At 41.5% G+C, this 14,859-nt stretch overlaps 1 protein-coding gene across 1 annotated transcript in view; it reads left to right on the top strand.

Annotated features, from left to right (window-relative positions):
• PIK3C2B (phosphatidylinositol-4-phosphate 3-kinase catalytic subunit type 2 beta) overlaps window positions 1-14,130 on the top strand; it is a 692,267-nt gene extending 678,137 nt beyond the window's left edge. Inside the window, exons 29-31 of the mRNA XM_085647698.1 lie at window positions 5,095-5,201; window positions 5,489-5,617; window positions 8,258-14,130. Coding sequence (XP_085503824.1) covers window positions 5,095-5,201; window positions 5,489-5,617; window positions 8,258-8,446 — 425 coding nt within the window. The 3' untranslated portion in view covers window positions 8,447-14,130. The remainder of the gene's footprint in view (window positions 1-5,094; window positions 5,202-5,488; window positions 5,618-8,257) is intronic.
• The last annotated feature ends 729 nt before the right edge of the window (window positions 14,131-14,859 follow it).

Genomic DNA, 14,859 nt, shown 5'->3' with positions numbered 1-14,859 from the left:
CTCGATGGAGCCTTATGACTAGAAACAACCTCAAAAGGAGTGCCATGCCTTGACCAGATAACCTCCTCCAAAGAAGGCACAGCAGTCGTTACCACCGACTGTGGTGGAGACCTCTTGACTTAAGAAGACTCTTTCGGTGCTGAAGTCAACTTCAAAGCCGACGTTTCCCTCAGGGATACCTGCTCCTCACAGGGGCCACATCAGGAGTACAATGATATTACACAAACATGACACCCTGACAATAGACAAAGGACAATCTGTATTGACCTTGCCACTGGCCATACTTTCCTCCGTCCACCACATTCTATGCAGCCGCTGCATAAAAACACTGGCTTGTTTTTGAGAAGGTGATTTCAGAAGAGATTAGGGTTTTTGGGGGTTCAAAGGTGTGCTCAGAAGTTCATGGCCAGTACTATCACAGGTTTGACTGCAAAATACCAAGACGTTGTAGTCTTGATCACCCCTCATCCCTTTTTAATCCACTTTCAGACAACCCTACTGCTTTTCCTAACTTACAGGTTCTTTTTCATCCCTGCTTTCTTCCTTTGGCACTGATTTTATGTCTTTCTCTTCCTTTTGCTTCCTTGCTTCTGTGTTTTTCTCTCTTGAACTTGATCAAAGTTGTTTGAGGAAAAATAAGTGCTAATCCCCAAAACTCCTCCCACACTGCGTCTATTCCGATTCAGAATATGACCACTCTCCAAACCCACTGGCTCCTTTTATGACACAGGGACAATGCCTGCCAGTACTTCAGGATGGAAGCACCAACACCTCTCTAAAGATGTACCCTGTAAAGGCTTCTTTGCCTGATGACACCTCTGTATACCACACTCTTGTAGTGAGAGCTGCAGCATGGCACAATGTTCCACTTCATGTAGTGGAGGAGGAGGAGGATTTACTCATAGAAACTATTTCTAAAACTGGAGCCCCAGTTCTTATCCATGTTAAAGACAGTGCTCAAATGCTCAGAGGAGAACTTTAAGGACCGAGTGAGAGTCAGGGTAGTTCTGCCACAGGTGAAGAAAACCTTCCGATCAGTAAGGACTCTCGTGCAAGGCACAGGGGATACACAGCCCACTAAGAAAGTGAATATATTCATACCACAGGAAAGGAAGTAGCGTTGGGTGCATTAACACAGTGGAGAATTGCCAATGTAACAGTCCCGTTGGCATGCTGTGAAAGGCACTAATGAAAAGAGCTTGAAACACTCTTGCAACATCACTTTGATTTGCACAGGAAAATGAAACAAGCATTGGCATAGCCAATAGGTCTCGCCTTTGGGACCTTATAAGTGTTTAGCCATGCAACAGTTGCATAACTAAATACTTATAAGGTCCCAAAAGCGAGACCTATTGGCTATGCAAAGCAGCCATGCGGCCGCTAAAGTGATCACGATCAAATATCAAAGCGGCCACGCGGCCGCTAAAGTGAAAGTAATGGCGGTAGAGCGCGGCGCCCGCGCACATGCACTGTGGCTCTAGGCTGGCCTGGTAGCACTTTTTGGAGCCCTCTCAATAAGTCTCGCCAGACCAGCGCATGCGCTGGGTCAGGCGAGACCGAAAAAGTGATTTTGCAGGAGTGGAAGATCATCCCAAATGCCAGCATTCGGTATACCTTATTGGCAGCAGACATGGCCTCCAGGCAGATCACCGCAAGCATCCTCCTGCGTCGTCATGCTTGGTTTAGAATTTTGGCTGCTTACCAGAGATTCAGCAGCGTCTAACATTCCTGCCTTTGAGGTCCACCACCTATCCAGATCTCAAGCAGATGAAACGGAACACAGCCAAATCCATGAATGTACCCCAGCATGAACATGAAAAAAACGGTATCAATGGCCTAGTCTGCCTAGCACTTAAATCTGGGACCGACACTCCAAGGCAACCATACTAGTCACAGCAGTCCCTTAAAGAATGCCAGTAGTAGTTCAAGCAGGGACAGTACTTCCAAGGGCTCTCAACGACTGCTCCAAGGCCAGAGATGCTCAAGGAAGAGGCCCCTCTGCCACCAAACAGTGACCTTCCATATGTCCTTCTGACCACCTGTCAGGGGAAGGATGACGACGTGCTTCCCCCAGTCAGAGGCTCGGATGGTGCTATGCACATTTGCCTAGAGTTATTAACTGGAACCAACCCATTACTTGGAAACTTAGGTTTGTATCATACATATCCTCACTGACGTCATAAACATAGAATATTCCTGCCAGTGCGCAGGTACCTTGGAACACTTCATTTCAACAATGTAGCATCCTATAAGTTTTGAACTGCATGTAGAGAGCGGAGTGCTCCCTCCATAGCCCTCTCCATAGTATGAACTGATCAGCTTTTACAGATTTTTTTCTTTGTGGAATTTCCCTGTTTTATTCAATACATAAATCACGTTGTAGCGCATACTACATAAAATGTGCTGCAGCACTAGGTATTTTTTTAAACCCCTCTATAACAGAGAATAAAATGAAGGAAAAGAGATCTGTCAGGTTAAAAGTGCACATGGTTGAAAATGTGCACTGCTCCTTTAATGGGCCAGCAAGTTCCTTTTCCCAGCATGCACTATACTAATCTCAAAATGCACCCTTAGCAGTCATAGTCCAACACATTGTCTGATACCTACTACACCTTCTAAAGGTGGGCCTGGCGTGCACTTCCATACAGGTACACCTAACAGTGATTGCCGCTTACTTGCAAAACAGAACATCGGTGTATCTTCAAAATTCTTCTCATTAAGTCTTTTATGGAAGGTGTGAAGAGTAAAAGAGCAATCCCTTCTAGGCTGTCCCCAGTCCTTTCCTTGGATTATGATATTTTTCACATTGGGCTTATGTGGGCACTCTTTGAGCCTCTCCACTACAGTTCCTGAAAAGTCGTTTTCTCGTGGGTATCACCTCTCTGAATATTAAGTGAAATCTAGACTTTCAGTCAAACCCATTATGTAGGTACACAAATACCAAGTCCTGCTACACACTCATCCTCATTGTTTGCCAAAAGATTTCTCGCCATTCAATTTTAATCAGTCCATTGATTTACCATCCCTGAGCACAGTTGCTAGCGGAAAAAGTACTACACTCTTTAAACATCAAAAGGGCCGTCATATACGATGTGGACCATACCTGGTCCATTAAGCACGCCAAACAACTTAGTTGTTTTTTTTGCACTATCACACCCTCGCAACCCTATCTCAAAGGCAGGTTTTGCGGGATAGATTGTTAGATGTATTCACCTTTGTTATGGCAAAGTTACACATGTTGACCAAAGTTCTCTGCAAAGTCAAGGTGACCTTGCTGACCCCTTTAGTTTGTCCTACTGGAGAGTTTGGATCTACAGACAAATGTCAAGGTCCCCACAGTAGAAGTACCGACAGAAAAACAACTTCTACAGGCAACCACATACATTTTTGACCAGATTTTTTCAGAACATTATCTCTTTTGGTGCTGAACTAGATGTTTTTTAATGTTCGAGGACGTTCACAAGACATACCCAACTTGCTTGCAGCCGTGTTTGATTACAGTCTGCAGCCTGGTCCCTCTAGCCACTGCCCGTTTTTTCGCTGACTACACATTTCTTTCTAAGTATAAAATCCTTCACTGAGTCCACCCCCGACTTGAGGTAAACTTTTTGCACTCACGAATATTCCACAACAGGTGCCTATGTCCCTGTGACTTTCAGTGGGTGACTAAGAAACATTTGACAATTTTTTCATTCTTTTCATGTTTCAGTTGTAACCTTTTCCTGTTGATTTTCATTGATTACACCGTCTTGCATTTCCTTTTGGAATCGCCTTGCTGCTCATGCCAAGCTAGCAACAGTGGGTGAGCTGTGGTTGCACTTTTAACTTGTTTGCTTGATAGTTTCATGCTGTTTGCTCTGGCTTTTTCCTGAATGTTATACAGTATAGAACTCCCCGACCAGGATATGGGAAAGAGATCTCAGAGTATTGTTGTGAGCTGAACTCCCACAGCTCAGTAACTGCTCACAGGAAAGAGCCAGATGCAAAAGAAGAATAGAAATGAAATAGGTCATGGGATGATTTTCGCACGTTGCATTTGTTCTTAGGAAAGCAGAACCATGATAGAGATAAACAAAAAGAGCTGCTCCAACAGGAATCCCCTGCTTGTCACACAGTGAAGGTTCTCTAGACCCTTTGCATAGCTCTAATCTCCAACACACCAGCCTAAACTGTGGAGACATCTTTCACATGCACACACCCTTTTCTTCTATAGTCATACCCTCCAGAACATACTACTGCAAACACTACTCCATATACACATTCTCCTGATGTGCTCCTATTAAATGCACTTGCACCCAAATCTGTCTGTACACTTACAAATCGTCATTTCTTACAGACACAAAAACACTCATGCTTGCCTTCCTGCACACCCATTCTTCTTTTCTCAGTTTGGTACGCCCTATTTGCAACCTAGAACCAGAGGCTAACTTCAGGCGCAGGCATTCTGGGATACGAAGCCCCACGCAGGAACCACAGATGCAGGCAGAACCACAGGCTAACAGGACATCTTCCTCAGTCATTTTTCGCCCTTCTGACCCTTATACTATGAACAATCCTCTTTGTACTTCATCTAGCTCCTCAAGGCGATTTTATATGTAAATTGATTGTGACTGTCTTCACCGTGAGGGGTGAATGAGTCTGTGCCCTATCTAGCCCCTTTTTTCTTCTGTTATGCCTCTGCACCACTCCTCCCACTCTTATGCAACCCTTACCTATTACTTTCTTATCCAAGAGACTTGTTCATGCTGCCTACTATGTCCTGCTGTCTGTGCTGGATACTTCCATTAGTTCACCTCGTTAGAAAACATTGCCTTACAGTTCTTGTTTAACCCAGGTATACATGTGTTATCTATTTCTTCTCACCTGTGGTTCTTAGTTATGGCATATAAAGTGAGCTGATGCCCAAAAAAGCTGGGTTCGCACTATGCAAAAATGCTAAATAATTATTTAACATTAACACACTCACATCAGCACAGACACTTCTACACAAGTCCACCCTTCTAAGTGTGCTGGTGGTTTGCGTGTACAAGGCTCACACCTCATGAGAAAGCGCTGGCTGTTCTGTTTATGTTTCCATTGTCTTGTTCTTTGCAGACACTGCCTGGCCCCAACCAGTTGGGAACGTCGGAGGGGAGGTAAAGCTCTCAATCTCCTACAAGAACAGCACACTGTTTATCATGGTGATGCACATCCGGGGTCTGGTACGTGGCTGATCAGATGGTGACAAATAAGTCGCTCATCCTTCCTCAACTGTCATTTTACTTACTGGTCTTACTCTTTTCATTTCACACCTCCTTTTCCTTATGTGGTTCATCTCTATAGACCCCTCCGCTGTGTCCCTCTCTCGTGATATATAAACATCTTTCTCAGGCCATAACTCCTTACCATATTTCTTTTTGCTTCTGCTTTTCAGCCTGTCTCAGTTTATATTGTATCTCCTCTATATATGACTTGGTCATTGACTGTAATTATATACATGTATATTTAGCAACCCATGCAGGATGGAAACGACCCGGACCCTTATGTGAAAATGTACCTGCTACCAGATCCTCAGAAGACTACCAAAAGAAAAACCAAGGTGGCTCGCAAGACCTGCAACCCCACATACAATGAAATGGTAGGTTTAGCTTCCAGCATGGCACCCTTGTGACGAACAAGATGGGGCTCTCTTGCTATAACCCTTGAGTGCTGGAATACTGCGGTTGTTATAAAACAACTGTGGCTAAGACGAGTAGCGTTAAAGAGAAGAAAGTTTGGGGTTAGGATGCTGGCTAATTGGAAACTTAGAATGCTTATACTCTGATTGATATGTTTTTTTATGAAGTTACATGCTACAGTGCAGGACGTCTGCTTAACAGGAGCCAGCTCATGCCAATAAGCATAGGTTGACCCTTGAGATGATGAAAGAAGTAATGCTACAAGCAAGCAAATGCAAAGTAAAAATGGGCACTCATGATCCAGACTCCACACAGGCAGGGTAGGTGGAAATAACTACCAATTCACAAGTATTTCTGAACAGCCAGGCACTTAGATGTAATGGGTTTTCCGATATAGGAAAACATTCATTGAAGTCAAAACCAAAGCACAGATGCACCACTCAGAAAAAACTTTATCAATAAGGATAATTTTAACGTCCATATCTAGTAAAGAAAGTTCTTGAATTTATTCTTTTTTCTTTCTCTTTTATTGTTTCATTTTCATTTCACGTTGATGAAACACAGCGTTCAACACACAGAACAGCCGACGTGTTTCGTCCCCTTGGGGGACTTCTTCAGGGCAATAGGAATAGGTGGAGTCAAACTCTCTCCACACAGTTTATTTTGGTTCTGGGATTCCCTTAAAGAGAGATTTCCCCCGTCCAATAGAATATTGTATTAGGTAGTAGCGCTGTTTTAAAAAGAGGTAACGATCACTCAATGAGTAGATAAAATAAGTCCCACTTTGATAATGTCCAGCTCTGCCACTATATATATTATACAGGTTCATTCTGAATCATATGCAAGGTATTCATGCACATATGTCACATCAAGGCCTGATGGGAAGACGAGTTGCACCCCCTGATAAGGGATAGACCCGGTGTACTAAATAAGACCGCTACACCTATAATGAATCTGGACCAAGTAGGCGTCCCATTGCGAACACCATAGTAATTGCAACCCGATAAGGTAGGAAAGCGACAGCCAAAGTGGAGCCGTAACAGTTAACACTGGTTCTATGGGACGTGTCAGCAGCGCGGACGGGCAGGAAATTCATTCATTGAAGTGTTTGTAAAATAAGTCAGCTCAACCCATACATGTGCTTGGTTACCCGAGTATAGTACTGTCTGAATTTGTTTAAAAAAGGCCAACAAATTCTGTTTCTGATTTCAAGGTAAAAATGTAATTGTCTGTAAATAAGTAACCAGGAGACCTTACTTCAAATCACTTGTCTAACCACTGTCCATTTTCAACCACCTATCCAACATGTGCTGTCCGTATATCTGTCAGTTTTACCAGAGATTAGAGATCCCAGTTTAAAGTACTATGCACGAATAATGTGCAGCAGCAACTGCATGGAACAGGGTCAATGGAATACACGTGGTACGGTTGCAAGACAGGTGAGCAGTGCATGTTAGATCTATGTAGAAACATCGGCTGGGAAAACTAAAATGGAAGTGATGTAGTTACTAGAGGCAAAAGATCATTCCAAGCTAGAGGCGGCAGACTAGGTGTGACAGCAAAGATCAGAAAAGAAGCAAAGATAGTGTAATATAGAAAATAACAAGACAGAGCAAAGATCAAAAGCCAAAACTAGGAGTTAGCAGAAAATTTAATACTGCATAAAAGTGTTTTGCCCACTTTAGTAGTTTAGAATTTAGTTTGAAAGGGCCATTCCAGTTGAGTACTGCAAAAAAGTTGTGAAATCAGGCAGCTATAGGAAAATGCCATACAAATCTAAATACTGAAAAACAACCAGGTAGTATTACTGTACGATGCTTTAGTGCATGTTTACTTGAATGTAAAGGCTGGGTTCAAAGATGGAAGTTGTTCAGGAAGTACTTAAGGCTCAAAAGTTGACAATATTCTAATGCAGTGGGAAATGGTTAACATTTTATTAGCGGTCAGATGTACGAATGCAGATTCTACAACAGATTTCAAAATAAGCAAGTGACAGAATAAGACCAGTAGTGACTATGGTGGGAATATGCTACCAGTGCCAGTCGTTGAGGAGCTGCCACTGATCCGAGCCTCAGATGCAACTAATCCTCCAGCATGAGCCCTCAGAGTATTACTTGGAAGGCCGGGGTACATAGAGGTCACCAGAAGTGGCTGAATCTGGAAGGTGTTTCAGTTTGAAGTTCACAGTACCTGAAGACCTATGGCAAGTTGTGTAGAAGAACCATAAATTGCAGGATCTTCAGATTCAACACAAGTACTGAATCCCAGAACCCTGCTTTTTAAAAGCTATATGACTAGATTTAGGTTTTGGGCTTTGGAAAAGGACTGATCCCTCGTCTGCCAGTCAAAGGCTATCATTCTGGCGTATACAGTGGCATCTGAGGAATGAGTGAAATGTTTTCATGAATGACGTTCTGGATCATAAGATGAACTATGCTATATCTAGGAATAGAGTGAAATGGTCTCTATTAGACATTGGCAGGGACCTAGTGTGACTTGACATGTCTCGCACCTCTCTCGATCTCCTTTTTGCTCGATTTCCATATCCATTGCTCTTTTTCATGCTCCTCTTTCCTTGTATTTCTGTTTCTCCATTGCAGCTGGTGTATGATGGCATTCTAAAAGGAGACCTCCATCAGAGGGAGATCCGCTTGAGTGTCCTGAGCGAAGAAGGTTTCTGGGAGAACATACTGCTCGGGGAGGTGGTCATCAGGCTGCGTGATCTGGACCTGGCTGGAGAGAAGCTCTGTTGGTACAAGCTAGGCTCCAGTAGCCAAGGAACCCTGTGATGGTGAACAAGCCTCAGGACCAGGCCTTGATTTTTGATTGAGGCTATCAGAACCTAAAACAAACTCCAGGAGTTTTCACGTGACACACCATGGATGGATCCAGGCGTGTTTTGTTCTGTTTTTCCCTGGAGAAAGAATTATCTCTCTGTTCCTCTCTAGAGAAAGGGATTTTTTTTTCCTATGGCGACTGGGAGTCCAGTCAGGACGGAATCCCCTCTCCGGTCACGACTGGAAATGCTGCAGTAGATTTTTAAGTTTACCTTGTGTCAAGGGAACCAGGAATTTAGGGGACAGTGAAGGAAGTATCTGAAAAACTCGTGATATTAATATATATATATATTTTTTTTAATGGATCAAGTGAAATCTGTCCTGAGAGGACATGTGGAAATTCGGGTGTTTAGGTTTTGAAAGAAGGGAGATTTGTGGCTTCTGGGTTGGCAAGAAGCCTGATATAGAAGTATTTCTCATTGTGTTTCTTAGTTGTTATTATGGTCTTTAATATTTCTGTTGGCCCATCAATTCTCTTTCATTGATGCTGTTACTGTTGTGAAATGATTGTACGCTGGAACTTTCCAGTGGTGTGAAAGAGCACAAACGCACAGTAAATGTGTACTAAACTGTAACAGGTTATGGACTTATACTAGTGGCAGTTCCATGGAGCACCTTTTCTCAGTTTGGGTGTCGGGCATAAACATTTATCGCACATCTCGGAGCTGGCCACCCTTTTCCATTTGTCGGTATGTTAGAGGCACGGGTCCAAACATCCCCTTTGGTAAGAGAAGGGCGATCATATTTCAGTCAGGACTTTTTCTGCTGGTGAAGGGAAGGGTCATATTGAATGTGCTTCACAATAAGTGTTTGATTTATCAGAAGAGACAGGAACAATGGGTCATTCTATGGGTTGAATTATGCCAACCATGGCCACAGTTTCAATAGCTGGAACTCTGTGCAAACAAAAATGCCTTTCACATCAAAGCTCGCGTCTTGTGCTAAGACTTCCGAATGACTGCAGCATGTGGACTTATGCATCTTTTGGAGCCTATTACAGACAATGTAGCATGTCTGTCACCCAACCACACCATACGCTTCTCTCAGTATGAACAATCACCGAACAATTTGACAACTCTGGTGGAGTCACAGAACATGAACTTTTGAGTGCCCAGGTAAATGGAGTAAGTCAGAAGTGGGACTAACTCTTCTGTGTTAATATGTGTTTTAGGGCTGCATCAATTCAGTTTTTATCCCTAGATAGTATGCATAACTGGTTCTACAGTGTTTTATTATGGTGCCTCTTGGCCTTTATTGGAAACAATAAGCTTCTGTACTATCAACGTGATTAAAGTTTGAACGTGTTAGGGGTTTGGCAAATTGTAACTCCTGCATTCCCCTTTTCCCCTGCTAGACATCCTTATAGCTTTCCTGAATCACCCTAAAATGTTTTATGGCTGATATATCTCTCACTGAGCAGGGCCACCGTGCATTGCCATTTAAGCGGGCTAGATTTTTAATCCCACGACTTGATTGTACCTGCAGCAGCCTCAGTCCCTATGTTAGGATAGAGAGAGTACCTGCACAGCGGTAACTTGTAGTGAACAATTTATAGTGGGTTAGGTACTAGAAGAAGATATTGGACAGGCTTTGGTAGAACAGAGGTACTTACTAGTCAGTAAAAGTAAAGTTGTTTTAGGAGAAGAAGGACAATATTTCCCTCTTTTGATTTTTAATTCAAGTCTCTTCGTCTTCAAAGGTCTTCGCTACTTGGTTAAAGGAGCACCTTCCATTTAGAAAAAAACATGACCCGATGAAATCCTCTGGACCAATTTTCCTCCTCAGAGCCACAAAACGGGCTTGTTGTCTTATCTAGTTCTAAATCAAGTACATGTGTACTTTTTGGTTCAAATAGGTTTACTTGTGACAGCCAGTATGAATTCACTTTGTTCTTCTGTCTGGTTACATACTCTGTCATTGTTTCATGCTTAGAGACTTGGCAAAAAAACGACACTTTCTGTGTCGCTTTCCAGCAACAGAACGCTGGTGCCTTAATACAAAATCCTCTTTATGTTGTGTGTTGAAAAACAGGCGCCTTCACACTTCTTTATAGTTGGTGACAAAAAGCGACTGAAAAAACTACTGCTGTATCGATAAAGTGCTTCATGTGGCATTCTTTAAAAAACTTTTTTTACTGTTTGCAAGTCCCACCATCTAGTCACGTCTTTGTTTGGATACGGCTAACATTTGTTTACTGTTATTTTTGACAATGGGTAATTTCCAGCTCCCGGAGGTGAAGGCCTTTAATTCACGCTGTCTATATTGTTACTTCTTCTTGTTAGTTGCAGTAAGAACTGCAGCAAACCAACATGAGTGTGTTTTCGTACCATTTAGTGATATGAAAGAAAGCATGAAAGGCAGAATTACCTTCGTTTTTTTTTAAAGATTCCACAAATTATTAAAGGCCATTTTTATGTTATCTGGTAGCCATGGTTACTGCTCTTGCACAGCTATAGGCCACCAGTGCCACGAGGCAGTTGTTTACCCAACCAAGTTATTCTGCTCCTACCTCGCTCTTTTTTGTTTTGGAGTCTGATTCCTAACAACTCTCCAAGCAATCTTTTATTTATGCTGTTATTGAGAGGAAATACAAAATATAAAACCCTTCATAAGACCAGTTTCATTACACCACAGCTTCCATCTTATAATGCCACTCACCATACATTGAAAATAGTTTTTAGAGCTAATGTAGACGCTAAACCACAAAGGTTTGGTGGACTGGCTTGAAAATGTCTCCCGTCTGTCAGTGTCTCAAAGTTGTAATTCTGTCTTCCAAAATGCTGTACGCTAGGAAACACACCACACGGAATGAAGGAACAGACAGTCTTCTCTAGCTGCTTATCAGCAGTCATGAATAAGAATAATGTTTACCGAGTTGTGGTAAAGTGGTTGAGACACTGGTGAGCAGTGTACTTCCTTGAAGTGACGTCCTATTTTACTACTTATTCACTATTGGAGGAAATTACTTTATTTTTTTTGCTCTTTGGTATCCTAGCTGTGTACAAAAATGGTCCCTGCCCTTTGATTAGCACCCCCTTAATTTTTGGATGAACCAAACAAATCAATGTGGCAAACTTCCAAATATTCCAGTACCCCTTGGGTGTTCTTGTTAAAGTCCATGTTTTCAATTTGAGCCGTTCTTGAAGAATGCTTTACCTAGCCGTAAATGGAGATGTTCTTTAATTCTCCTTGGATCCTTAAACTCACTTTGGCAGTATGGCTCTAAGAAGAATCTTGGGCCCTACGAGTGAACTAGTGTCCTATCGAAGATCAGTGTACAGAATAGATTTGCCTCTTAGTGCCAGTAGTAAGCTCCCTTAGTTGATATTACAATGTTGCATGTCAATCTTCCATCTGAATCTAGATCTTTGCTTCCTTAGCCCTAGGGGCTAATTTATGTGAGTAAAAGTTGTTTCTTAAAACTTTTTGTTTGTCTTAAAACTGAATTGTGGAGTGTGCCTTGTTTGTATGGCAGACGTTTTCACTGTATGTACAGACAGTATCATTTTCCAACAGACCTTTATTCTAACTGGGATTAGTATTTCCCCCCAAGAACTTGCACGTTTGCTACTTATTGGTCTCTGGTCACAAACAAAGGATTTCGTGTTGCTGATTGTTTTGAAGCATACTCTGATCTAGGGCCAATACTTTATCTTGTTTAGCTGGAAGATGTGTTTATACTGTATGATAAAATAAGTGGTATTCTTAATATGGCTAATGTAACGTTTTTTACATATAATTTATTATTTGGTTCTTGCTTGTTTGTTTGATATTTTCACAACACAATATAATTCCAGTTTTTCTATGCCTTATTGGTGGGGTAGGATGCTAAATGGTGCAATGTTTCCTACTAGTCTATATAAAATAGTAGCACTAAGCACTGTCTGAGTAGCGGCTTCCTGTGTTTGAGGTTTCAGGCTTGGCAATTGCATACTAACAGTTTTGGCATTTCTTACCTTTCATTTCTGTTGGATGGCACTCAAAACCCTACTGAAAAGTCCTGTGCGACTTTGTAAGGATGTTTAGCTGAGTCAAGAATCAAAGTGGGCTCATCAGGTTCCAGGAGTGGTTGAGATGGTCCTTGGTTGATGGACAAAAGTAGAGGGTCATACATAGCGATTGAAAATGCACTTGGGGAGTTCCTAGTCATCACCCAAAGTATTGTAACTTGTATCTCCAGATCCCGCTACACACAGTGTCTCAAAGCATAACTCATTATGTGTTTGCAATGTTGAAATAAACATGTAATTTGCTAGTTTTAAGTAGAATTTTGTTTTGTTTATGTTTACGTGTTCTTCGTACTGACTTGTTCTATACAAGATCTCATGGGTGCACATCCAGCCAATTGCACTGACCCTCTTTGTGACCTTGGCGTTACGCTTTCTATTTATTGGCTAGATATGGTCAGAATTTCTTTAATTATTAAGCTATTAGAACGTGAAAAATAAAATACATCTTACAAAGTACCTTTTGTATGTGAGTAGAGCTCACCTTTCCTCCTACTTATCATAAACAACCAGTTTCTTGGCCTCCTAACGATTAGAGTAAAATTACACCACAGGAAATAGAAGCGTGCTTTGCAGTAGTAACAGCGAAGCTCAGGTAAGTGTATGAAGGACAGAGTAACGTCAATAGTGAAAATAAAAAATAAACTCTGTTGACAATCGTTCATTAGTAATACATCTGCTTTGTTTTCTTTACTGCTGTTTGGTTCTCTTCATTCCAGAAACAACTCGTAAATTCCGTTGCATTTTTCATGTAATTTCCTTTCATGGTTGGCTTTCGAAGTTCGCCGTCCCATCCAGCAGCTGTTTCCTTCCATGTTAAAGTTAGCATTACTGCTTGTCAATTCATGACGGTCACGGTGCCAACCTTTATTCATCCATCAGTCCTTAAAAAAAAATATGAAAAGCAACACAGATGGGAACAAGTATGTTATGGCAAAGTTTGCATTGCAGATGAAGAAAGTGCTCTTAAAATGAATGCGTGCTTCTAAAAAGAATAATACCTTAGGTGAGAAGATCATTTTTTTAGGGCTATTTCAGTTGAAAAATGCCAGTTTGCTCATTTTCTCTTTAATGGAGCAATGGAAAAAAAAAATGTTGGTTTGAGATTGGTCAAACAAACTCACCCACACCCAAAGCTGTTTTGTGAGGTTTCTATTTGTCTTAAGTTGTGTTTTGATGTACTGTAAAATGGCTATAAGGTGATGCTAAAATCTCTCATAGCAAAGAGTTGGCAGACTAGCGCATTTCATTGGATGCAAAGGACTTTCTTTAAAATAGTATTTTCTCACCGTTTGATCTCAGTGGTCCACATGATAGCAAATTATTAATCAATGAATGTAGTTTGATTATATTATCGAATTATAGCGGGGACAGCTTTACATACGACCTGATCAACATTCTGCTTGTGCGAAACCATAATGGGTTACACACCACAAATGCTGTGCACAAGACTCCCCTATCTGTGAATGTGTTAAAACAGTGGGAGTTTTGACAATAGTATTATTTGCTACTTTTTTATAAAAACCAAATGCTTGGTAGCCTACAGGGAAGGGAGAAGACTACTTTAAAAGTTGATCCAAATACATGGCTTGCTTGATGTTCCTTCCTATATCTTTTTAGCTGGCGAGAATGATTCCCTTACTGTTAAATGACAGAAATGGTGTGCAACCGTGTGTCTGGTGGCTTTGAACTCTTATTGTGTTTTCCAATAAAAAAGTTGTGCAGCAAGAATTTTGTTTAGTGTGTGAGCATTCCTGTATTTGATTACGTATGCTTGAGGGCTCAATGGATCACTTGTCTCAACAATGTAAACACTCCTGGGCAAAGCTGAACCTGTCCATGTTCCTCTCGACAGCGTTTACGCTCTGTTAAAGTATTGTCTCTATTCCCACCATTGCTTATTATCAGTTTCACTTATTCACTCCCGTGCTGGAGGGAGATAAAGGTGTTGAAGCCCAGGCAGTAAGCATAGTAATGCTATGTAAAATAATTGCCAGCAAACTGAGTAAGATTAAATACCACCAAAGGTTGTTCTAATTTACCCACTGGAGGATTATGATTAAGCAGTTTACAAATGGCAATGTGAACGACTGGGCGGAAAATGTTAAGGGTCATCTAGAATTGACACAATGTATTTGAAATGAGGAACAATGAGTTTAACTTATCTGTTAAATTATGTAAATAGTAATCAAGCAAATGCGATATGATAAATTGCGGAATGCTATTCATGGTTTTTATGTAAAACTACAGGTCCGACAATGCCTTGTAGTGAAAAAACAGGAAGTCACATGATTAGGCATTTGAATTAAATGACTGTCAGGAAACCGCGAAAATCAACCATGACCAAGGTCTCAGGGA

Source organism: Triturus cristatus, chromosome 1_1 (assembly GCF_964204655.1).
Source record: "Triturus cristatus chromosome 1_1, aTriCri1.1, whole genome shotgun sequence".
NCBI classification, from domain to species: Eukaryota; Metazoa; Chordata; class Amphibia; order Caudata; family Salamandridae; genus Triturus; species Triturus cristatus.
This window is presented reverse-complemented; position numbering and strand designations above follow the sequence as displayed.